General features: G+C 38.4%; 1 protein-coding gene across 1 annotated transcript in view; it reads right to left on the reverse strand.

The window, feature by feature from the left end:
• The window catches only part of LOC129103203 (integrin alpha-11-like), a 45,384-nt gene extending 27,290 nt beyond the window's left edge, over positions 1–18,094 (reverse strand). The window contains 3 exon segments of the mRNA XM_054613544.1: positions 23–135; positions 9,520–9,634; positions 18,022–18,094. Of these exon segments, the coding sequence (XP_054469519.1) occupies positions 23–135; positions 9,520–9,634; positions 18,022–18,094 (301 nt within the window).
• Positions 18,095–26,447: the final 8,353 nt, after the last annotated feature.

The following is a 26,447-nucleotide window of genomic DNA, read 5'->3' on the forward strand; positions in this document are numbered from 1 at the left end:
GTGCGGTTTTGTGATACTATACCTAAGTTGAGCTTGGAACAACTGTTGCCATTGGTTCGTCGGCCCAGTGAACATTTATAAATATCCCCTGTCTGGTAAGGGCCGTTCATTTCATACGGAGCACCCACTAATAACCTGCAAAGAAACAAAATCCCACAGTTAGGGTCACTGAATATATATATTTATATTAAAGTGTGCTTTCGTTCTGTCCAAGAGTAAGTCTTTGTCTAGAATCTAATCCTCTGAGAGAATATGTCACACAAAACACATGTGCTGACCTAGAAGATTTTAAATGTTAATTTATCCCAGGAGGTTAACTAAGCATGTTTAATCATGTCCTAAACAGTTCCACACGGTCTCACCCAGTAAAACCAATCATCTGCTGCCAGTCAGATCCTCAAGGTTAGACCATATCTCCTTTGAACTACCGCATGAAAAGGATTTTGTATTAGCCAAATATAAGGAAGCACGCATATCTTGTCACGTATATTGAATAGAACATATCTACACCATTTTTACTGCCAGTGTGTCAATGGCTGAACCTAGCACCTAGCGTTGTTAGCTCAATGCTACCAAGCTCACAATTACAGGGCTAAAATGCTGATGTTTAGCACTAAAATCAGCAATAACTAAACGTTTAACTAAAAGTTATGTTAAAACCTTAGTTTTTAAGTATTAATCCTTTTGTTTTATTAGTTGTTTCCCTGATGTTCATTCTATTTAGAAATTTCAGTTGAGTTGATTCTAACTAAAGAACAAAAATGTAAATGTCATGGTCCAGGAAAAGTAAGGTGATAGTTCTATATGAAGATTATTTGTAGGTGCTACCTTTAGGGCTTTGATCAAGTATCCCTTTACAGTAGTTTTGCAATTATTTATTTTTCATCATTCCATTCAATGATGCTTTCATTGAGGACTGTCAGGAAAGCACTATTCAATTTCATGAGAGCTTAAAGTTAAATCAGTCGTCATAGACCATCATAGGATTAAGATTTCCTCAGAAAGCAGTGAGGTGGGATTGCTGGACATTTTTTTCCACATGACGTAGTGTTAGTGAGGAGTCTGTCCAGCACTTGACTTCCCAGTGGGTTTCCTGTGTGGGGTCAGTGTGGTCTTATAAATGTCACTAAAAGGGTTTAGATGACTTTATGTGATGAAGAACATAGGGTCATCTGGAATGTTTAGTTCAGGACTGATGGAGTGCATAAAAGCCTTGAAGGGAGCCATAAATCACATGTATGTCAGAGATAAGAACTCACAGTGTTCACAGAAACGTTTTATTTAATATTGATGATCTCCATATAAGTCCCGCAGGGTTTCCCACTATGCCATGTTATGTGTCTGTTTATCATGCGATACCTTTAGGTTAAATGCTTCTCTAGTTTTACATTTCAACACTATCACAAGGCTCGATGTTTCAATGCCTCAGGTTTTAACGTATTTTAACACATAGAGTAACATGACACCGCAAGTCAGCCCGAAGCTCTATCTCTCCATGGGGAATACATACATCACAAACCACAGACAATATTAAACACGTTGCAACAATGGCAGCATTTACAGTAATACGGAGAACAGCAATAACACAGTAGATTACCTCCAGCTGTATGTTGGACATAAGAATTTATGCAGCTACTTCCCTTTTTTTATTTCCTAAACTTGACTGATTCAAGCATTCCATGGCAAGTTGTATACTAATCACATTCCGGGAAAAGCTTCAATAAATATAATTGGTCAACTAGGAATTCAAACAACTGTGCAGTCCAAGTGAAAATCCCAGGGAAAGCAGGGGGCAAAGGGACAAAGGAGCGATTCCCAGTTCAGTGGTGCTCCAAAGGAAAGACACTCGACACCACTTTATAGAAAAAGCAGACCGTGGACAACCTCCTGCATTGATTTCTAGGTCAAAGTCTAACAATTTAAGAATGACAGATATTGAATTTAAGGATTTCTCGGTCAGGTTTATGATCCCCAAGCTCACGCTAAATTCCAAAGAAAACAAATTGGTAACAAAAATCTGTGTATTCAGAAACTCTCCTTATATAATCGCATTAGGTTGGTAGGACAAAACATGACGTTCATGATTTCAGAGGAAGGTGCCCTAGGGATTGTAATGTAATAATTATACACTTTGTTGATGATCCTGTAACATTTCCTTTTGGTATTATTCATGAATTTGTTGCAGCACACATTCCTTAAGATTCAAAGGATTGGGTTCATCATTGCAACCACCATTCACCTGATAAGGTCAGAACAACAACAGATAAGAGCAGAAGTCACACCTTGTGGTGTGATTGTTTGATAAACTACTGTTTTCAGGGTCAAGAACCAAATTTCAGTCTTGAATTTATTTTTTTATGTAATTTGGCATGCTATCTTTATTTGTTTATTTTCTTTTAGGGCAGCTGTACAAGTGATGTGTGGTATATCAAGGGAATATATACAGAATTGATTTGACATTTTAAACAGCAATGAGGACAAGAGGAAATGTTCAAACAATCCAACAGCTCACATCAAAGAGCGACTCGTGTGGAAGTAAGCTTCAGTGTTATTGCACCTGAAGCCAACTTTTTAAAGTCTCACAGACTCTGGAAGTCATTTTCACCACAGTGGCTCCAACAGTGCTCATATTTTCATAGCTATTAATATCATGATTATGACTTCAGTTATGGCCGTCCATTGGCAAGAGGAGACGCTGCAGCACGAGTTCAGGTCAGGATACAGCTACCTTGATGAAAAGGGACCATTGTTGGCTTTGACTTGGACGCCCGCCTCGGGACCTCCTGAGTTTCACCAGAAGCTGTTCAAACAATCATGTTCCAGAGCTCATTAGGGTCGAATGCTAGCCACGGTGCATCATCGCTGCTGGAATGGTAATGACACTGAGAGAAATAACTTGACCCAAAACGAATGCGTGGACGTTTTCTACCATGGTTACCGGGGGATACAGGATTTTGGTGGTTTTGAGAAAGCGCCAATCCCCAAGCACAGGCTGTCATTAATGTTGTAATGTTTTTTATATTTGAAGGGGAAGAGATGTATACGCTGTGAAACCACATCCCTGACCCAAACATGAGCATGCTACTCCAATGTCACGACTTGAGCTTGCTCATCACATTCCCTTTGTCTGCATTAATAGAATATTGGTTCTTTTGTTAATGCTGCCTCATAATTCTGATGAACAGTTATCATTTTCCAAAGACATGCATTAAGCATTTCTACTTCAGCGAGGGCATTGACCAGACAGTGACAGGGTGACTCATGAGGACGCACATGCTTGTTGCTTTAGTCCCACAAAGCATGTTGGTGTTTCTCAGCTCAAACAATGAGTAATCTATGTCTCATTGTGAGATGTATTTTAAGCCACGCTACCAGCTAATGTTGGTCAGTCAGTCCATCACTTTCTTCAAGAATTAAATATCTCAAAATCTTATCCAGTAAACTCAACATCTCCAGGATGCCCATGCATCTTAGAGATTCAGAGAAGATTATCTCTTCTGCCCATAATAAAGGCTATAAATGCTCAAAAACATATATCTCAACATCTACATGGATTGCCACACTTTTTGACAATCATGTTTCCCCTCAGGATGAACTGTTAAAACCTTGATGATTGCTTAACTTTAATTGACGCAACAATTTATATTTGTCCAATACTTTAGTTATTGACTAAATACCTGCAAAACTAATGACATTCCCATTAAGCTCATATATAACCTGTGTTTAATGCTAATTAGCCAATGTTTGCATGCTAACACGCTTAGCTAAGACAGTGAATGTGGTAAACATTATCTGCTTAAAGTCTTTGTCATTTTGATCATTTAGCTCAAATAATTGTTGTGCCTGATTCAACCTCAAAGAGTAGAGTCCTATTTTCACTATATTCAATGTGATAGGTATCTATCGTCCAACGTGGGCTTTACAATGACATGACGATGATGAGTTTTTTGTCTAAACTTAAAATCAATAGATTGAATTCTATTTTCCTACCGAGCTCAGGAGGTGTAAAGACACTTTTCTTTGCAGCTTTACAAACAAGCTAAATAAAAGGAACACTATTTAAGGCCAGAGCTGAAAGATTTCACAGACTCCCTGTTGTTCTTTGTGGTGTGCGACTGGTAACTGAGCTAAAGAGTAAAGGTCAGGTCTCCAATGATGAGACCTGCTACAACTGTAGAAAAATAAACAGTGGGGAATAGAAAGGGGGAGGCTTCTGTGGTGTATGAAGAAAGAATGCAGGTTTGTGTGCCCCATCAGGTTTAAACACCCAAGCTTTTCGCCAATTGGAGGTGAAGTGGCCTCTTCTCAGCTCCCCAAAGGAGTGTCCGCTCTGGCAGAGTGTTTAGAGACCCATAATGCTCAGTAGACACATGAGGAAAAGACACATTCTTGACATTTTGACCTTTGATCAACTTGGTAGCTCTATGAGCACTCATGGACAGAAACTGTCAACAGACCTGACAAAGATGTCGCAAAGTCTCGATGTATCTGAAGACAAATATTGTGAAAATAGTCATTTTTTCCCTGCTCACTTAAACACCACATGCTTGGATAAGTGGAAAAATTGTTTTCTTCTACACATAGTTATTTTGTATCTCTGAAACACAGAATCTCTTTTAAATAATGATTCAAAGAACACTGGAATTAACAAACAGTACTTCATTAATTAGGTCCTCAGATAAAGCCTTTTAAATTATCTGGATTCCTCTCTTACTTCAGGTTTGGATCTTAAAAAAGCTTTTTTTTTTAACAGTCACCCTCCAGCTGTGATCCTGTCCCTATCCAAACACAGAACTGAGGGTTTTCAGAAATCAGACTGGAAAAGTTGACAGCGCTGCAGTCTAGCACAGATGCTCACAGGCAACATCCGTGATTGCAACAATTTAAATTCTCTCGAAAGCTCAGCTGAGGTGAAACTACTTGAGGGGAAAGTAATGAATGTCCATGGATAGTGTAGACTGTCCATTCCAATTCCTTATAAGTGTATCACTCAAAAACATTTTCCGAATTGACTTATCTAAGTGTGAAGTCGTAAATACAGTGACTACAAAGATCAGGACACACAAAACCAGACAATGAGCAGGAAAACCCCCTGAAGTTCTGACACTTGTTAAGCACATGTTCCACCAAAGAGCTGCTGTCTGGCACTTCAAATAACTATTTTTATTGCTTGAAATCAAAAACAGAAGATTGTGTCATAATCAGCGTAGATCATTGACTCATCCACACATTCATCTTGGGGAAAACAAACACAAATCCCTCTCGAACCTCTTAGTTGACACACATGAAAATGGGTGACATGTGGAGCCAAAGTCATCACAGCAGCGGCATGACGCTGATCTGGAACCAGTGATGGAGAACAACTGAATAAAAGTACTGTATTCAAGCAAAAGTCTGAGTATTGCCATTGTATAATCCTTTTATACTTCTAATTCATTTTAGAGTGAATTGAAAATATGATTTACAAATATATGAATTAAGTATAAACATGCAGTATAATTAAATCTAACAAACAGTATATAAAGCAATGAAAAGTAAGATCCGAATGTACAAATATATAATTTATAACACTCACCGTAACAAAGGCATTCTGCAAAACGAATACTATACTATACTATTGCTGATGTACATGTACTTATGTACCCTTTGAAAGCAGTACTTCAATGTGATAGAGCATTTTTATGTTCATCTGAATACTTCATCTACAACTGTCTGATAAAGAGTGGATGCTATCATCATTTGGGCAACTTCCCACTAGTGATACAGTATATAAAACTATCTTCAGCAGCATCTTTGGTTTAGATGTGTGGATGTCGATGAAACAAATTAAGACAACACTATTTCTTAATCCTTTTAATGATCCTTTTAACACTCAATAGCACAGTGTTTTCACATCTCTGTCAGATCCTGCAACATTCCTGAGTCCAGCTGAGCACTGTCAGACTATGCATCGCACACTCACTCCCACAGACACAAACACAAATACCCTGACAGCTTGAGTTTGTGCATGCAGCTGTGTGTTCACATATACACACACCTACGCACACTGCTGCACCGACTAAACAATATTTTTGAAACTAAACTCTGCTGGATGAGCACGTTGTATGACGGAGAGAAAGGAAAGTAATTTAAAAGTTGGGTCACAGTAGGTTCAATTGCCGGTATAATAAATAGCCATGACAACTCTTTAAAACATTTTTATATAAAAATAAGAGACATTTACCAAAATGTTTTCTTTTCTTGCATTAATTAGAAGACTTTCCACCACATTATTGCTCATGAATAAAGATACTTTCATACCAGATGTATGAGCATTTCATAAAGAAGCCAAAACCCCCAATCCCTGTAGCTCCTTTTGGCTAGACACTGTTTTCACAGTCTGGTCTGCACTATTCTTCCACTGCAAGTGTTCTCTGCTCGTTCTCAGACATTTACCTCAGTTCAAGCAGTGTCCCTGGTGACCTTTATTCCACACACATCAGCCTCATCAGACCTTTCTTAGTTCTGGTAGTCATGGTTGGCTCTCACGGTTGCTCCGAATGGTAAAGAACTCAGATTTAACGGTGTAATCCACTCGGTCATTGACATGTGCAAAGGAAGACTTTGACATCTGTGAGCTGGCAGCTCCTGATAGTTTGTCACTTCACTCTCCAAGTTTGTGACTGTCTTTGCCTGAACACTGAGAACGGAAAGGTTTGGAGACACTCACCTGGACCTAAAAGAATAAGGCTAGTGCTATTCAGCATTTATATCATTGCACATAGAATGAAAAGACCAGAACCAACTATGTGTGTGGTTCCTACTGAAGATGAACATTTTTTAAAACAGGATATGATTATACGCTTTTTTAAAGGCTCTGTAGTTTGTGAGAAATTACTCAATCACGAGTAAATTATGCATTTGTTAGGGACTATTTTAGCTGTAGGTTAATATATATAAAAATATTTGGTGTGTTAGTTAGTATTTATAGAAGCAGGACGGTGTTTCTTGGATCAACTCAGTGCCCATGTTCATTACAATGAAGGGACATGTCACCCAGTGAAACAGTGAGACGGAATGATGAATTTTTTATTGTTTATTGGATATTTCATGGAGTCTTTTGGCTCAATACAAAATAATAAGCCACATCAGGATGTCTAAAAGGACATCCGTAGTAGGATCAATTCATTGTTTTTTTTGGTCTTTTCACAAGATTTGTTGACACTTAAAAAGACACCAGACATACTTGCCATGAAGTATGAATGCGATACGAGTAATAATCTTAAAGTTTTTTTCATTTAAATAGTTGTCTACTAAGTGACTATCTATCACTCATTGAGGTAAAAAGCTGAATCAGCCATTTCATTTGCATTATTACAAACTGGATTTTCGGAAAAACCACAAGCTCTGGGAAGTGAGATGTAAAAACACACCTGCAATTAAATCTTAACCCCTTAACTGTCTTAAATGGCCCAACTTACTAAAAATTGGATTGCTCTCAATCAGCTTTAACTATTTTTTACTTGGATGTTATTAACAGACATTAGATAAAGCAGTAGAATATAGTGATTTCATTGCCAAGTGCAATAATTTGGGGCTTCTTTATATGAATACAATACTCTCTTTCTTTCTTACACACACACACACACACACACACACACACACACACACACACACACACACACACACACACACACACACACACACACACACACACACACACACACACACACAAGGGTGATGGATAAAACGCCATCTAAAGCGATCAGCACGGGACAGTAAACCCAGTATGGTGTTTACTGTGTATGCTGTACACTGGTCCCATTGTGTTAGTAGAGCAGTTGTTAGTGTACAGATTAGAATTATAACATTGAGCTGTTCTTTGAGATAAACCATGACAGATAAACTGTAGCCAAAGTTCTACCACAATGTTGTTGTAACAATAACTAGATTACAACGCTTTTACAACGTGTTTTCTCTCACCCTTATGGTTAAGGTTCACAGTTTCCCATTAGATCGTTGATAACCACTAGCTGGACACACAGTTTACTCAGTAGAGTTTGCATCAAGTTGATGTTCGTTTGAAGGTAAATATTAAAAAAGGTAGTTGTAAGACAATGTAAATATGATCCAAAAAGTCCAGTTTGAGTCCAGATCCATAATTGTGACTATGATTCTGATGCCAAAACAATGCACTTCAGTTTCCTGACAAAGGATTTTAGTGCTCTGGAAAGTTAGCATGGCAGCAATCATTTTATGTTTCATACGGTCCGTAAATAATTATAACACATTCACTTTACAATGTACCAGCAAGTTAGTTTGTGTGTCTTTAATTGGCCATTGCAAGTCTTTTTTTTCAAATAAATCTACATGGCATTGCTGCGAAAGTTGAGCAATGTTTGACTTTTTTGCCAAACAGCCCTGTGTTTATTTGCTCTAGAGCCATCTCTCCCACGTCGTTCCTATTCAAGTGAATGAATGAACTACTACCTAGTTCACTTTATGCAGTCATGTAGTGCTTTTTCTAGCTGATACTGTTGTAACTGAGACTGTGCTAGGGGGTTAGGGAAACTTCTGGTTATTTTTAATTTTACTTTCATGGTTAAAACAAGGTTGATTGTTGGAAGAAGACAAGATGCAAACCATCGTCGTTATCACATGCCTTGTACACCTAAGCATCCACCCTAACTAATGAAACTACTTAGGAATGACTCATTATTTACTTGTCCGGAAGTTGTAAACAAAAGGTTGTTTTAACCATTTAAACAAACAACCAACACTATAATTTTTCTGGGAAAGGCAGTCTGGAAGCTAATAAAGTCAGATAGAAAAAAACAGACATATACAAATGTATATACAAACAAAACTAATGATTTATACACACTAACACAGAAGCACAGCTGGAATTTGGCATGTTACTAGCACTTTGCTACTAGAGATTATGGGAAAGCCAGGGACTAATTTTGGCCACCACACGGAGCCAGTTGGCCTAATAATAGTGTGCATCAGGAGTCGGTTTTGGCTATGAGGTAACATGATGAATGAGAGGTATCCAGCTCAGAACTACAGTTTGTTTTGCAAGTACAAATTAATGGGAGGAAACTTTGCACACACCACAGTAGGGGAACAGTAGATCACTATCTTTCTGGGGAAAAATGTGTCACTGCCAAGTCAGACAGTCTGTTAGCACTAACGGCTTGTCTTTTGTGTTTTACAATCATAATGTACTTGATCTCTTAATCATAGCCATATATCACAAACAAATACATTCTGGCTGTTTTATAGAAGCTAATAATATGCATTATAATAATAAAAATGTATGTAATAAAAGATGATTGACAGTTTGAAACTGTAATTTAAGTGATCACTTTGGTGTCAGAATACATAATAATGTCAATACAGAAACTGTCCATTTGCTGACATTATTTGATTTAAAGAACACAACTTTTGTCAAATTGCCCATTCTTTACAGCTTCAAAAACATTAACCAGGTTTAATAGTTTGCATTGCAGAAGTGTATGAATCATATCGGCCTCTTACCATTTTTCTCCTCCTGCAGCCACGTGTTGCTGAACAGTGTATCCAAACTGGGCTTGTTTAGGGCCTTTGATGATCCTCGGGTTCTTTGTGTCGATATTGAAGCAGTCATGGAGGCCTTGAAAAAGAAAAAGACAATTTTCATGAGGAGATGGCATTAATGACGGGACATTACCTATTTCTATAGCATTGGTATAATCTATACAGAACATCTAGTTTTCAGTGCCTCGTGGTAGTATCTCAACAGCTTCATGGATGTTTGTACTGAAATAAATATTTACATTAACACTGATTAGACCTCAACATCTGGAAACAAACAGCTGCAAGTTCTTCCTAACTCATCATTAAATGAATACCTACTCTACCTCGTGTCTGTTTGTCCCCCTGTCCCAGTCTAAACACAGACTTCCTTTATAAATAAAACAAATATTTATCTAATACGTGTTGCAGAGCAGCTGAGCTGTCTGTCACATTTGACATTCTTCCGTCAGACATCTGGAGACTCAGAGGGCTTTTGGTTAAGTAGTGTAGTATCATAGTGACCAGCTACATGACCAAGGTTCTCCTGCCAAAATAACTTTTTGACAGGCTCCACTCTGACATATAACGTAGGCCAGTTGTTGCAAGACAGATGTTAAATCTGTGATTTACATTTCAGAGGTGAGGGAGCTGACAAGGCCTTTAAAGAAATTACAACAAAACCTGCACCATATCAGTACCTAATATCTTGAAATTGCAATGGACCCTTTGCTAAGCCCCGCCCACCACTTCTACACCATCACACTGTCACTAACTGCACTCACTGAATAAATATTATCACATTTTTGGGAAAAACGAAAAGGTGATTTCAGAAAGGAATCTGACAAAAGGTATAGGTCTAGAATATGTGTTTGAAGGATATATCAGGATGTCAAACTGCTTCAGAAGCAAAAACAGATTAAAAAGATAAAGATAAAAGCTTAAGTCTACGGATCACAGTATAAAAATGAACCACCACATCACTAGAAAATTGAGAGAGAGACAATGAAATTAAGGAACAACACTGTTCCTGTTAAGCTTGATAGGTCTTTATTCACTGTAACAACAGGGGAAATAATAAGATTGGTAAGGAAGCTCAGCAAGCAGTTAATAGAAGTGTAACCTGACATGTACTAAGAGGGTAAAAAGTTAAAGTTAAAGCTGCTGCTGGACCTCATCAAAGCGAATCCGTTTTCACAATTGAGTACTTAAGTTTCTGTCACATCTTTTGACAGCTTACTAGGTGGTAGAAAAGAGCAGTGAACAGTCTGCTTTCACTTAAATCGCAGAAGGTATTTCTTTTTCCAGATTTTGCATGTCACAAAGTTACCCGTTATGGCCCATTAATTCTGATGGCATTATTTGGCTTTTTAAATTTCCATCAAAAGCGGAGGAGTCCGTGTGAGGACTTGGAGGTGATGAGATTTTCCTTTTGGCGGAGGAGAAGGGGAAAAAACGTAATCGTCTACCACTCTGACTTCCTCTCAATCCATCTCTCTCCGTTCATCTGTCTTCTACTTAATCTCCTGTTGATCTCTGTCTCACCAGTTGCCAGACTCCTCGGGAGTGTGTGTGTTGATCAGTGATGCTCCATTGATGTTTCAGCTACTGTGTGGCCAAGGATCATTTAACCTTTACACTAGATATTAGTGATACTCCGAATCCCAAAATATATCAAGTTAGATTAAGAACTATTACATTTCAGAGCCAAAGCAGGAAAGTAGGATGGAAAGTTAAGCAGACTTGATTCTTAATGAGACACAGGTTTGTTTTGTAGGAGTTGAAGATGATTGCTTAAAAATAAAGTTTAAGTAAAACAGCTGAGCTGAAAAGCACAAAAGCTTCTTCTCTAAACCACCACAAACTCCCCCACTTCTTACATCTCTGTGGCTCTTGTCCACACAAGAGGAGGCTTCATTCAATCCCTCGCCCTCACGCTAAACATCCCCACTCTCAGTTCACTCCCCATCTGGGAGGCTCTGGGGTCACGTCAAGTTAAGTGAGCCCTTTTCTTCCCCCTGCATGAGGAAACTGTAAAGTGTAAACAACGAGGTGAAGGAATGCTCAACAAAGTTGGAAAGCATGTAAACTTCAAATTAACCCTCAACAGAGGACAGCTGAGGTCAAATTCAAGACAGTTGTACCTGGGTTCTCTTGTAATGATGTCAGTTAAAAGTGAAAAACTTTATGATTATTTTATGAGTTTGTAAGCTGACTCTACACACCTAATGAGCCACAAGTATGTGATCGTGCAAGATAGAATATTACATAAAATATATATGAATAAAATAATCATGCCATTACTCACTGCTATGCAGAGAAAACTGTTTGAGTCTCTTAATTTGTTTACTTTTAAAGATTGTTGCCATGTTATCCAATAGCCCATTAATTGTGAGACGACCATCTGTTTTCACTTGTATCCCAGTGATACTCATCTTCATTGCCAAGATAAATTGAGAAACCCATGTTACCCAGTAGTCGGTGTCAAGGACTGTGTGTCCCAAAAACTCCCCAGACGTGACAATGTGTACCAGTCTGCCATTAGGAAAACTACAGCTTTTTGCTTTTCTTGGCTATCCATGAAAAACAATAACTATCAGAGTTTGAACTGTTAGCTGGATGGAGACAAACCTTACCAATAGACCAACAAGTTGATAGATGAATTTGTGTGTTTTTTATTAGTTGATTGTCAACTCAGTCTCAATGTGTTGGTTTGGAACCGTGTCAAATACAAGAGCTTGTCATGTAGCCATTTGTGGTTTGGCAACGTACAACACCAAGTAAGATTTAGCTTTAGGGGCTTTAGGGGTCCCTTAAGCTGCCAGTATACTTCATCAGTGTCAGATGCCAAGGTGAATTTGCGTCTGATCACATCTTTTACATTAAAGTAATAAGAAATTGTGCCACCTCTAAATGTCACTTTATGTTCTGTCTTAATACATATTTAGAATTGATAATAGAAGACAATTGGCCCCTTCCACACCTCCTATCCGCCTATTTACGGACGTACTTTCTCGGACCACACCAGTCTTCAATCTCTGCCTTCATTTTGGTCTCAACCAAACACCCGTTAAGGTTTATGACTGCATCTTGGAAGGTTGTGTCGCTATCATGGTGGCAACATCTGTCGACAGAAAAATGAACACCTTGCAAAGTACTCAAAACCGCCTCAGTGGTAGTTCCATCTACAGTTGAGGGTCTCCAGGATGACATGTTGGCATGAAGACTCACATACAGTCTCAAACAATACCAGCGTCGTGGCTGGTAACTACCAATGGTTTTGGTTGTTATCTAACAGATTTTCTGAATGAACTGTGGAATCATTTTCACTATAATAGCATCATGAAATTAAGGTGAGCCTCACCTACACTTAAGAATCAAGCCTCTGATGCTCCACCCCCAGCTAAAAGACAGTTGTTACCAAATAAGAAATCCAATTTGACACTATCCAGGGCGAAAGGACTCTTCAATATATTTGGTAAGCACTGGGGAATTGAATTATGACATTAGAATAGGGGTTAAATCTTTAAAGTTTCTTTCATCAGTAGGTCAAATGGAATCAAAATAGCTCCAATCAAAATATCTATGTTACAAACATGACACTACTTTTAATTGGGATTAAAAGTGTCTAAGTTCTAAAATACATTATTGCAGAAAATCGGTTCAGCTACAACGTTTTGTTTGTTACACAGCATATATTTGTTTGGGTGAGCATTGTTTGCACTTTGAAAAGCAAAGGAGAGGTTACCTATTGAGCAGCTGTATTCCTCCAACAGAAATGTGAAGTTGTCTGCATTCCTGAGATACTGAATATTTTGGAGCATATTTAGGTTGTCTTAATAAATATCAAACCAAATATCTACTCCCACAGTTCTTCAGTAAGTATCTGTGTCAAAACCAGTGAATGAGTCATTCATTTCTCAAGGGACCAGGAGTTTATCACACCTTGATTGGCACAACCATAGACCATTTGTTCTGTTTCATGAAAACCTCCATTGAAATAAATGGCCATCGCTGCCATGCAGACTGCTCATGTAAATATTGACACATTCTCCACATCGCTCATTTCCTGTTGTATGAATGGCTCACATGTTCAGCTGGTGTTTGATCCCACCCCCAAACATCCTCCTGAAGTTTCTGTTTATCTTGAAACATAAAAGGGGTGACTGGAATTAGATTGTTTGGAACAGACAGGTGCATGAAAATAAATGAAAATCAGTAGGTTACTCTTGTGGTGCAGAAAAAATACATTTTACAGATGACAGGAAGTGGGCTGCACCATTTTTAAGTCTCTCCATCGTTGTTCAACTGGAGGACATGAACGTTAACAGTTCTGGTAGCAGATTTAATGCTCGGATGAATACTAAGCCTTTTAAATAAATGTCACGAGATTAAATCCCAGAAAGACTGAAGTCTGACCAAGAAATGAGTGAACGCTATCGGAAAGTGTCGGGTGAAAGCATGAGAACGGAGGTGATCCGCTTTCCATCTCAAGCTACTAATGTGGTGGAGCAATTTAATATTCCCAGTTATATCAGCAGCTTCTAACACAGGGTCAGGGTCTTGCTGGGTTTCGTGTCTACAGGCCCAGATAAACAAACCTCAAGCTGCCTGTGCGACCCACAATAGTCCGCTGCTGCTTTTGGCCCAACACCAAGCTGCAGGAGCTCCACCACAGACCAACTGACATACAGCAGCCGGGCCGGTTGGCTTGGAAGCATCCTCATATCAGACACGCATGATGCAGTTCTTTTATGAATTTACACAGTGTAATATGGTTTAGGATTTATAAATAAACATCCTGTAGATGTGTATAATAACTGCATTACGACTGCATTTGACTTTCCACAAATATGAGAACTCAACATAAAATCCAACTCAAAAGAAACAGTGTACTGTTTTTTTTCCATTGATCCATGCTGGGTTTCCATTACAATGGTTTTCTCTGGAAAGATACTTCACACTTGACAACACACTTTCAAAGATTTTGGCATCTCATATCACATTCACCCAACGCCAACGTAAATACCCTTGGAGGCACGGGGTATAAAACCAGATGTTCCCAGTACACAGCAGCCAACTCGGCACTTGATTAAGAAGCTGTTGACCCGCTTAGCCAACAACAAGCCCTTTGGGAATTCAAACCAAGTCTCTATTGCAGCGCAAAATAAGACGTGCACCATCAGCTGCCACACACAACAACATGACACTGTCAAGACACGTGAATTAGTAAGCGGTAAGTTTGTTGTTACAGAAATGACATGATGAGGAATTACTCAGAAGTAGTGCAGTAATTGCTTTTGGCAAGTGTAACATTAACTAACTGCAACACTAACACTTCATCAGCCTTTAAATGATGTAAAACTACTACTACTACTGATTAATGAGCACATATGACAGTAATTCAACCATTTTTGTTTTTCATTTTGATGAGACATTTTAATACGAACTGATCCCTTGATATCTGAATATCCAAGGGCCATATATGCTACTGACATATGTATTTTCAGGAGATGCCAACAGACGGGGCTAACTTCTGAAAATAGGATCTTGACGATGAAAGATCCAAAAGGCATATCGACACAGCATGAAAGCATGAAGGAATCCCTGACCAAACTATATATATAAACTTGGACCAGTTGTAATCAATCAACATATCTTACAAAGAAAACAACAGAGATGTGTGAAACACAACCTCCTGCCAAATATGTTGGCAGAGGAACAGTAAATACCTGCGATTGCTGGATGTCCCAGGAGGGTTTTTCAATAAAAACAAGTTCTTGTAAATAAGTTAATAACATTTAATTGGTTTTATAAAAAGGCAATGGAATGTGGACGTTTTAAACTAAATGTGTCTATTAAAATCATGCGGGACATTTAACACAAAGCTTGAGTCAAGGGTTTAACACCCTAATCAAGATTTTCTTTTATATAAATCAATTTGTAATGTGAAGGCCGTCAAAGAAACCAATCAAAATTGATCAAACTCCAATAACTTATGAGGTGTTTAAACCAGCGGTTTTGTTTTATGCAAATTTACAATGTTGTTCAGTCCCACCATGAACCATGCCATGAACCACATTTTTAGCAGCAGGAAAACAGTTTTCTTTAGAGACAGCAGAAATTATTAGTCATGTCAGTGAATAGCAAAGGAGAAGGGTGGTTGACATTATTATTAAGCCACAAAGGTGCATAAGGAAGAGGTCAAGGTGGTTGGAGGTGTCAACAAAACTTTGGACACTAACACTAGAGATCGCTGTTCACTTCCTGTATCCTAATGACAGTCAACTTTGGTTTCACGGAACCTTAATCAAGCACTTATTTGAACCCAAATCGTGATCTTTCCTTAACCCTAACCGAGTTGTTTATATTGCTAATCCAAACCAATCCTTCACCGTAACATTGCAACAACTTAAAACTAATGTTATTTTCCAATGGTGATTTGTAACAGTCTTGGAAAGGACAGAAACACATCTAGACAGGAGGAAAGTAGGAGAAAGACAGAGAGCGAATAAAAGGCACCAAAAGTATTTTCTAAAGCTAATCAAACCGACTGCACCCATTAATGCACAGTAAAACCATAAGCATCTGATGCGGCGCTACAGGAGAGAACTCCATATGGTTAAGTTTTGAGCTCGACATACTGTGGACTGCAACCACATCGTTTAAACACACTGTGTGTTGGCCAAAGTTTCTATCGAGTGCTGTGCATGTTGTCACAGTGGCTGTACAGCTTTCACAACAATGCAGCATTATTCACTCCTTGTCTGTTAGGCTGCATCATCCTGGGGTTAATGCTGAGGTCTACAAGACAGGAATTTATTTGAGAAGAAAAATATGAATTAATCTTCTATAAAGACATTTGGAAAATAACAAACAACTAAGAAGTGGAGGAGAGGATATGTCTTTTGTAAATATTTGGTTTGATTTTGGAATTCGCTGGAAACAAGTTCTGGACTGATGCCTCAGTGCCTCAGAGACAACTGACCATGTAGCTGGAGTCTGTGGAGAAATACTTGATGCTGGCTGTGGTGGGAGATGTTTTGGCAGACACATAAGACGGAGGCTGCATTTTTGTCTGCTGTTTGTAGAATCCTGGGACTTTTGCATCAATCCCATCCAGATAACTTTGAGTAGGGCCATCTCATATCGACGACACATCTAAACATTGGGTGGCATTTGCCTCAGGAAACAACTATTTGACTTAAATTGGACATTGTCTTTCTTGCATACATTCACCAGAGTTTTGGGGAAACATCTCCTCTCAAGCACTATTCCCGCAGGATATGTCAACTCAAGTTTATTTCTTATGTAAACTTAGAATTTCCTCGATTTAATGGACGTCCACTGTGGCCACTCCATCAGGGATCATCAAGCTGGCGTGAAGAGTTCCATATTGATGTAGAAGGTGAAGAGTGCACTTAACATTACGATGCTAATCAGTTACTGGAATAATCATAACAAATTTGCTATTACTGAAGAACCAGTTATTTTCTTCACAGGTAAACATCAAATTACATGGTAGCAATTATACAATGGTCACGTCCCAAATAAAGTTTAGGAGGCTGTATAAGCGTGCTTAACTCTGTTCCACCACTGAGTTAACTGATACCATAGCATGAATCTGCCTTAGTGTCAACTAGGTTTTACTTACCTTAATATTACTTGATTTAATGGAAGTTAAAGCTGCATTTACAGTTTTTGGACACTAGAGATCAGATGAACTCCAGAACTACACACAGACCTTACATAATAACCTTATACAGTTGCTAGGGCTAACATAAAGCAACACTTATGTTAAAATGTAAGGTATTATTTTGCAATTAAACTAATTTAATTTTAAAGTACAACAATTCTTGTAAAATGATATGACAAAATAACTTGTTTGTAACTGACTTCCACAGCGACGAGTGTTTTCTGTTCTTGACGAATCGACAGGATGATGTCATTTAACTGGTATAGTGATTTCACTGGTGATTGACCAAAGTTCTGGCTGAGCACCAACAACTCTTCAGCTGCTGGAAACTTGACTGTGAAAAGATAGCATCAACTCAGTAAAGCCACTGAGCTCTGCCCTTCCTGTCTCTTAACATGACACTGGGTCAAGATGTCAGGTTATGATGTCACTCCCACAGGCAGCCATTCATTCACTGAAGATATTCTGATATTATTGGACACTTCAAGTGCAGAATATATGTGCACATAAAAAAACCTTCATGCTCAAAGTTTCCAGTTGCTGTTGGAACGGATCAAAGTATAACTAACAATTAGAGTGCCATTATTATACTGCAAAGCTGCATGTAGAGAGACAGAAGGTCTGATTCAAACACCAGCACAACACAAGCATGTAGGGATGCATTCAGTGCACACACACACACACACACACACACACACACACACACACACACACACACACACACACACACACACACACACACACACACACACACACACACACATAAGCAGACATAAACAGACTTCACTCACCTATATTCTGGCTGCAGATCCAGAGCAGGAGGAAGCAGTAGTACTCCATATGTTTGCCGGTGCAAGAGTGCATGTGTGCATGAGTGTTTGTGTGTGTGTGTGTATGTGTGTGTGTGTGTGTGTGAGTGATGATTGCTGTGAGTGTGTATGTGGTGGGCCGAGGCAAAGAGACCCTGTGGCGGGCACAGTTAAAGATCCCACTGTGATTGACTCTGAGTCAAGTTAAAGCGCTGCCTATATCTGGGGGAAGTAGGAGGGGACTGTAGAAGGAGAAGAAGAAGAAGAAGGAGGTCCACTGTGACACTGCAGGCATGAGTACCGAGTCTCTCACACACTCATTCAACTCAGTTTGACTGGGTCAATACTCTCAAATGGCTCATTTTAGCCAAAGGTTTTTTTGTGGTGGAATCTTATGTTGTGGAGTATAACTACATACACGTATTCAAGTAATGTGCTACAATTTAAACCTACTTGTACTTCACTTGAGTATATCCATTTCATTGTACTTTCTACTTCAACTCCACTACATTTCAAAGGGAAATATACTCCACAAGATTGATCTGATACTTAGATGTAGTTACCTTTTACATTAAAGAACATATATAATGCTGCTATATGAAATGGGGCCATATTATTAATCTACCCAGTACACAGAGTATCTAAAATTAGCTCTTCATTGAAAAAATACACAACTAAAATGCTCTTACATATATATTCATTAATGATAAAAACAGAATTATATGTTATTCTATAATAAATATAATAATATAACCATTTAGCATGATAAGCACTTTTAACACTTAAGTACATTTTGCTCCTTCTGTTCTTTTACTTATGTCGCAATTTGAATTCAGGAATATATGATAAAACCATGCTATTTCTACTTTAACTTTAGTAAAACATCTAGCTCTACTGGATACTTATGATGACAGTTATGTTGAAGGAATGGTGTTCCAGCTGTTTGGGTGTTAAAAATGAATGAGAAGTACCAGTTTTTACACTCACATATTCTTAAAACACATGTTGTACATGGGGAATAAATCTTATACAAATCTTCTGATATTTTTTTATTTTTACAGCTTGGAAGACAGCAGTGATTCTCTTCATAGAAAATTAATTTAAACAATGGGCAAAAAAAACTGTCAGACTCCAGCTATGCAGCAGACATGCGATCATCATGGAACGACCACAAACTAACCAGTGTACCAACAGTGGAACACATTGTGGGGTTTGTATGTTACCTCATACGCTTGCAGCTGAACCATCCAGTCCTAAGTACAAAATGTATAATGACCCCACTTATGTAAAAAGACATAGTTTGTGTACATTAGCTCCCCTGAAATCAATTTGTGGTCATCTGGTAGATCTCCAATTCACTACTTACCCTGGCCTCACTTTCAATTTGGTTAGGAAAATTACTTTTTCATTGGCAATGACTAAGACTTTGTTTTAAAGAAATACATTAACACCTGCATAATATACCACCTATACAGCCATGCACAAAATGTTTGAATTGTACAAAGCAATTAATCGTTATACTAATTTAACTCATGAAATCATTGTGCTTGTATTGTATTAATATGAATACTACAAGAATAGTGCGTTTATTACTTCTATTGGTCATATTGTCTATAGCATTGCGTTCTTTTCCTAGCACACAACTTTAATGATATTAACTTACACCTCCCCCGTTAGCCTCATTGTCAGCTGCAGACAGCCTGTGTTCTCAACAGAAAACCTTTCAAAACCTACTTTATTCAATGGCAGACAAAATAAGCGATTAACTGGTGAATATAGTGGAGCAATTAGCAGCTAAAGAGTCCAATATGTCCCTCAAAGGAAGGTGGAGACCATAACAGAGCTAAAAGGAGAGGGAAGTTGTGCTTAAATTCTTCTCGTGGACATACATTTGATTCCAAATGAACACTAATGTTTCTCTGGAACTGCTGGATGTGGAAATAAGCAACTGTTTGCTAGCGTTTTTCTGTCATATCAAGTTGGAAAACGATTATATTTTAAATGTTGTGTTCACAGCTTGTTCTGTTACCACCAAGAGGCTAAAATCAATAATTTAGGTTTAAAGTGCTACATGAATAAAATACAACAAAAAAATATTTTTGTTTGGTGGCACAATTTTATGTAGAAAATATGGAAAATGCGGTGTTTGTATGAAATTGGTTATATTTTAACCATAGAAATACATGGACGTAGCCTCCGTAAGATCACCCATAGGTTTCTGAAGAGCCGTTGTGAAGCTCAAAACTAGCTACCTGGTAGGGCACCCACCTGTAACTCAAAGCGGGCACACTAAATTTAGACCTATATAAAATTGAAATGGGGAGTTATATAAAAATTAAAATCCCCATAAAGTTGTCATGAAAAGGAAAATTATCTATAGAGACCAAAACTGTTATTTGTACCAGGCTGTAAAGATGTGTATTTCTGCTTTAAAGTTGGGCCTTTAAACATGTAGGAACATCGCAATACTACACGTTGATGTGATAACATACTGAAGGAGCCAAGAGGTGAGGCTTTCAGGGAGGGCTGAATGAAGAGTTTAGGGAGTAGAAATAATCACTTTAGCTTTCAGAAATAGCTGAACTATGCATCTTTCCACAAGTACCACACATACAGTATCATGAGCAAACAAACCGTCAAACTCCCCATGTGAGACCGTGAAGAGCCTGTGAAACTCATCATGGAGATAAATCCATATCACACGTCCAGATCTGATATCGAACCTGTGAGTAGCTGTCCATCTGGAAATCTTTCCAAACTGTTAAATATACATCTTTGGCTCAAACAGACACTTCCTCTTGGTTTGCATGACAGCCCTCTTTTTTTTTTTTAAACACAGAGCGACCACAGTTCACACAAATCAAGCCAGTGTTTGTGCTTACACGACTTTAGATAACCAAGCCTTCAGAAACATAAAAATAATCAAGACTTGCTTTCATTAAGGATGCTTAAAAGCTCATTGGGTATTTTTTCCCCTCCTTCAGCGCTTCTACTGAGTAGACTGCTGACCCCCTTTCACTTTCAAGTCAGGAAATGAAGCCTTTTGCTACTGCTGGTGCCTGAAATGTCCACATAGCACTTGGGATGTAAATATCACAGGGCAGGGTTCTTGAAATGAGTAACTGCTTTCAGTATGTGAAAGTAAGTGATTCTCCATGGTTGAAAACATCACAAGTTATGGCTTTCCCTCTGTCTTAAACTATAAAAGCATCAAAATGACACTTAGGCTTCCTGCTGGCATTATATTGTTTCAAAGTAAAAGCAAGTCAGTAGGTTTTAAAACATAACACACATACAGTGATTTTCTTCAGGCAGACTAACAAGACAATGCAACAAAAACATTTTTTAAAAAGGCAGCATTCCTGTCCATCATATTGGAATGAAACATTCCCAGATTTGAGGGTAAATTAAGAAGTTACAGGGGTTTGGAAGTCATTATAAACTTCACCATAAACATGAAACGTCTCATAACAAGGATTGCCTCTTCCAGTAATGTGGGTACAAAGTCATAGCTCAAGAATCCCCCCACTGTCAGCTTGTAAGACAAATGGTATATCGGAGAGGAACCTACAATTAAGATCTGGCGCTCTGAATGGAGACAGTGTGCCAGTGCACTTAAGGGGTTGGGCTCTATTTGTCAGTGTTTCAGCATTTGAAGGGGGCAATTCTCCCCAATGCTTTGCCACTAACCTAAATTGCCATGTAGATATTTAGAAGTGTGAAAAATCGGGTTTTGAAATCCTATTATTTTTCCCTTCTCCAGCTCATAGAAGCCGTACACTGTGAAGTGCAGCATGAAATCAATACTGAACAGGAGCTGCACTTACCTCACCTTTCAGGGCCCTCTCCAACACCATTCCACAACTGCAAGCAATTACCTCAATCACCCGAGGATTATCTGTTTGTGTGCGAGGTATGGACTGTCTCCGCAGGCAAGGCCGGGAGCTTTAGCCAGACACATGACAAGTCCTCTGGGATTAGACGTAAAGAAGCAAATGGCCTACCCTCATCTGAGTTCAGGAGTCATGTTGAGACCCTTTCACCAGTCATAATGTTGTCACGTTTGAGACCTCCAAGCCTGGTCTCTGGGGCTTTTATTCAACGGCTTCTGCATTGCTTCTTTCTGAGGCAACATTACTTAAGCATTAGTTCAACTGCCAAGATGGCTGATGCAGGCTTTTGGATGGCCATGCCGATTGTATAAATCAAGTCAATTTTAAAAGCTATATTTAAATCTTTTTTTCCATAAACTTTTTCCACTTTGATCCAGTGTTTCTGCAATTGTATTCATGACTCTGCATTTTGTCAGGACTAAAAATTCTTCACTGAAACAGAAGCTCTTTATATTTTTTCTCTGTTTTTTTTTTTTAAAGATGCATTAATTGATTTGTGGCCACTGGAGGGCAGAAAGAACAAATAAACAATTCTATCCAATGCTTTACTGCTAACTAAAATTGTTTTGCAGATATTTAGCTCACTGTCGGTAAGGGGGGACTTGGGTCTGAAAAAAATATGTCAACAATTCCAACAACACAAGTGTAACAACATTGTACAACAAAACAGGAAAACACCTCCAGTTTTATACATAGAATATGAATAACGTTTTTTTTCTTTCTCTGAACAGACAAAAATACAAATAGTGATGAGCTAAAGGCAGTACCCTGACCCTTAACCTGCTCATAAACAATGCTATACAGTAAACCATTGATTTCAAAGCCAAGCATACACAAAGGCTTTTCAGTTCTGTTTTGAACTGAGAAAACCATGAATCTCTCTTTACTGCTATGCTCTCAGATCTGTCTCTGAGGATGGACTTCCCCAAAAGTAAATGGGATCTAAAGCACCAAAACAATGCAAGGGAGTGTTCACCCTTTGATTTAAAAAGATAAACCAACTGGGATGACGGATTCAGAATCTCAGAAATGGGTGTGAAGCCTCCATCATCTACTGACACTGGGAGATCAACATGCCCATAGTCCCATATACTGTCAGCTCTCTTTTTTGGAAGTCGTTCTTTAAACATTCAACTGTACATACTAGAGCTTATTGCCCGTGGAGATGTTACTTTCCACAAATCACAGCCAAGTAAGGCAGGGGAAGGATGAAACAATGAAATGTTTTTAAAGCAATAGAGCACACACTCAGAGTCCTCCAGGGAGCTTTTAGAAACATGCTGCTGTTCCAGCATCTCGTTTTTGGCCCAGTATCATCGGCTGTGAGGACGGCAGGGAGAGATTACGGCAGAGTTCCAGTAGTAGCCCTGCTGAAAGCATTAACCTGGAGAAAGTGTTGGGAGGTCATCTGCAAGAAGCTCTCTGTCAAGCATTATGTGCTGAAGAACACATGAACCAAACAGGGTTCCATCTATTATCCAAAATGGAAATTATTTGACAGATTAAACACAGGTTTACATTTCTGGATTCTGATGTTTTTTTTCACCAATGTCAATATGAAAATAGACCAACTGGACAAACGCTTAGAGATGGAAGAGTCAGTTAGATCTGTTGTTTATCTGAGGGGGGATCGGTAGGTGGTCGCAACGCTTTCTCTATGACGCTTCAACGACGACATTGTAACAGCCGTGTTAGCTGACCAGTGCGGCACGATCGCTCGCACTAAAAGGCGCGGAAGGCTGGTCCAGCTATGTCAACAAAGCACAGAAAAGATTGGATTACAACACACATAGAGGGAGATAATCTGCTCAGGTGGACATTTTTTTCCTCAATATTGTTACATAGTTTACTGCTGTAATAATGCTCTGAATGTCGTTTAAATAATCTTTACATTTAAGGTAGATAAATCATCAGCACTAAAATATAATTGCAGTGTTGAGGCTAAGAATAATAATTATGCCAAATGAGACCTTTCAAAGTGTTACTGTAAATGATTAACCCATTAATGAGTAAGCAGTACTTTAATGCAGAGCAACTTTTAACAACCTATACACAATTATTTGTTAAATTTGTTACAGTAAAAACTTTTTATGTTAACCAGTTGCTATAGTTTTTAGATAAATGTTGTAAAGGACCAACACACATTTCAGATTCAATGTATTTGAGTGAATCTACCTTGTTCATTTCCATTGATTCAAATGTTTTTGGTTAACAACAGCTAAACAAACTGTCTTAAAAAAATGTAAAAAGCATACAGTGTCACATTGTATCCCTGACTATTATGGTTAAAGATTTAAACCCCCGGCTCTTTTGTTTTTTCCCAAATGTATGAAATCATCTTTCAGGAATGAGAGGAGATGGTCTACCAATGTTGAGGCAATGCAAATCAAAGCAATGCGAGCGGATTTGGATGAGGACAACTTGAGTGACAGAATGCCGGCCAAGAGGAATTCAGTGGTTTTTCCCGCTGCCATGCAGAAATCCTTTTACTTTACAGAATGCTGGCAGTGCTTTTTAAATTATTTTTTCGGGTTACAGTGCATCTTGAAAACTTTCTTGCTGGTACTGTATGTTGTGAGTATGAATGTGGCTTTTTGGTTTACTCTGTTGTAGGAAAGTGATGCGTATAGTCACTGGGCGTACACCCATAAGCAAAGTTAGACTTTGATGAGTAAATAAACATAACATGTCTGTTAGTTAAACTGTAACCATCTTTTTTTTGCTTGTTCTGTATTTGTTCTGTGGATGTGGATCCTCAAGATGGCCTTTGGAATAAACAGTCTATCATACATGTAAACTCAACCAGAGATCTACTGTATGGTTTAAAGTTTCAAAGACTGTCCAACGGAAATTCACTGCGAAAGTCACTGTGGTATCTCTGGGAACTGCAAATGAGAAATGCAGAGTTTTATGCTGAGCTTCTGTTCATTTTTGAGGGTGAATAAGCAGCGCTTGCTAATAAATAGAGAACCAACTCCCATCATTCCTTTTCTTTGCCTAATTATTCCTTTCGTGGTCATGAAGAGCTGAAGTCTGTCCTAAGATGCATTAGAGGAAAAAGCAGAGAGTTACCGCAAACATGTCAAACAGGCCTGGCACAGATAGGCAGGCACAATTCATGGCTTTGGGGAATGTCTCCAAGTATTCTGAACTACGTAAAATATTATCTCTTGTACCAACCTTGTATTTTGAACATTTTAGAGAATTTGCAGGGTTTCCACAGTAATTTCCCTTCAGCAGATAATTGTTTGAGGCTGCATTTAGCGTCCATTAGAGAACCAGCATCTTAAGGCATTTTTAAATGTAATTTTTTTCAGATGTCAGTCAGCAACTGACTCTCAAATAGAATCAACATGTATCTTTATTATAATTATTGAACACTGGCTTGAAAAACACGATTTGATAAATGCTGTAAAAGCCTAAAAGCCTAATCATTATCAATATTCTTAAAATAAACCTTAAATCAAATTGTCCTGTGAAATGTAAAAAGACTGTAGGCTTTTAAAAGCGCTTTGCAATTTTCCTCTTATTCACTCACACACCAAGTAACCATTCAAGGCACTGGCCTGACCATCAGATGATTTGGGGTTCAACGCCGAAGTGAATTTCAGAATCTGGGCAGGAAGAAGCAAGGATCAAGCTTCCAACCCTGTTATTAGAGGAGAACCCGCTCTACCTGCTGAGCCATAGCCGCTTCATATGAAAGGGACGCTCAACTTGACGAAAGCATGAATAATTAACGCTAAAACCTGCAGCTCTAACTCACATTTTAGTCTTTTTTAACTATATTTTTATAATAAGACAATACGATTTTTTATTTGTGTTAGTAATTGGAGGTTTGTCAGGTGGAAGAAAACTCAAAGTAAATGTGAATGTTCTGTCTGTTTCAATATAAAAGTAGGTAAATGTTTGACAAAACTTAATCCATTACAACTTTATAAGCTGGTGTTGAGAGAAATAAATGAAAGCATCCTTAACACCTCTAATCAGTATTTTGTCCAACATATTAGCTATAATAGCTTATACGGTTTTGTCAGCTTGGTGAACCTTTAACTTTCCTGCCGTCATTGTTCACTCAACTTCACAGTTCTTGTCAGGAACTTATTGTAATAAATATGGACTTGTTGAATAGAACTTTCTTTTTCTTCTTGATTTGACATTGAAAATCCTGTGGTGTCCAAAACACAAATGTCACCACAGTACTTCTGCTGTTGACACTTGATACTTCTACCAAAAGAGAAACTTTGGTAGAAGTATCTACAGCACTGTGTTATTAGCCTTTTTATATTTTATCGTGGGCTGTAAATTCATCAGTCTCAGAGGACCTTTACTCAGCGTTTCTGAGACTTGGCTTGCTACTGTTCTTCAGTCTTCTGCTGCTGCTGGATCCACCGTGGAGGTCCAAATCAATTTGGGAGATTGAAAGGGAAACAATCATCACAGGAACCATGAATCTAGCAGTGGCTCACAGAAAAGCATTTTAGCCAACTTGCCTCCTTAGCACACTATTCAGCT

The sequence above is a fragment of the Anoplopoma fimbria genome, chromosome 2 (assembly GCF_027596085.1).
Source record: "Anoplopoma fimbria isolate UVic2021 breed Golden Eagle Sablefish chromosome 2, Afim_UVic_2022, whole genome shotgun sequence".
Lineage (NCBI taxonomy): Eukaryota > Metazoa > Chordata > Actinopteri > Perciformes > Anoplopomatidae > Anoplopoma > Anoplopoma fimbria.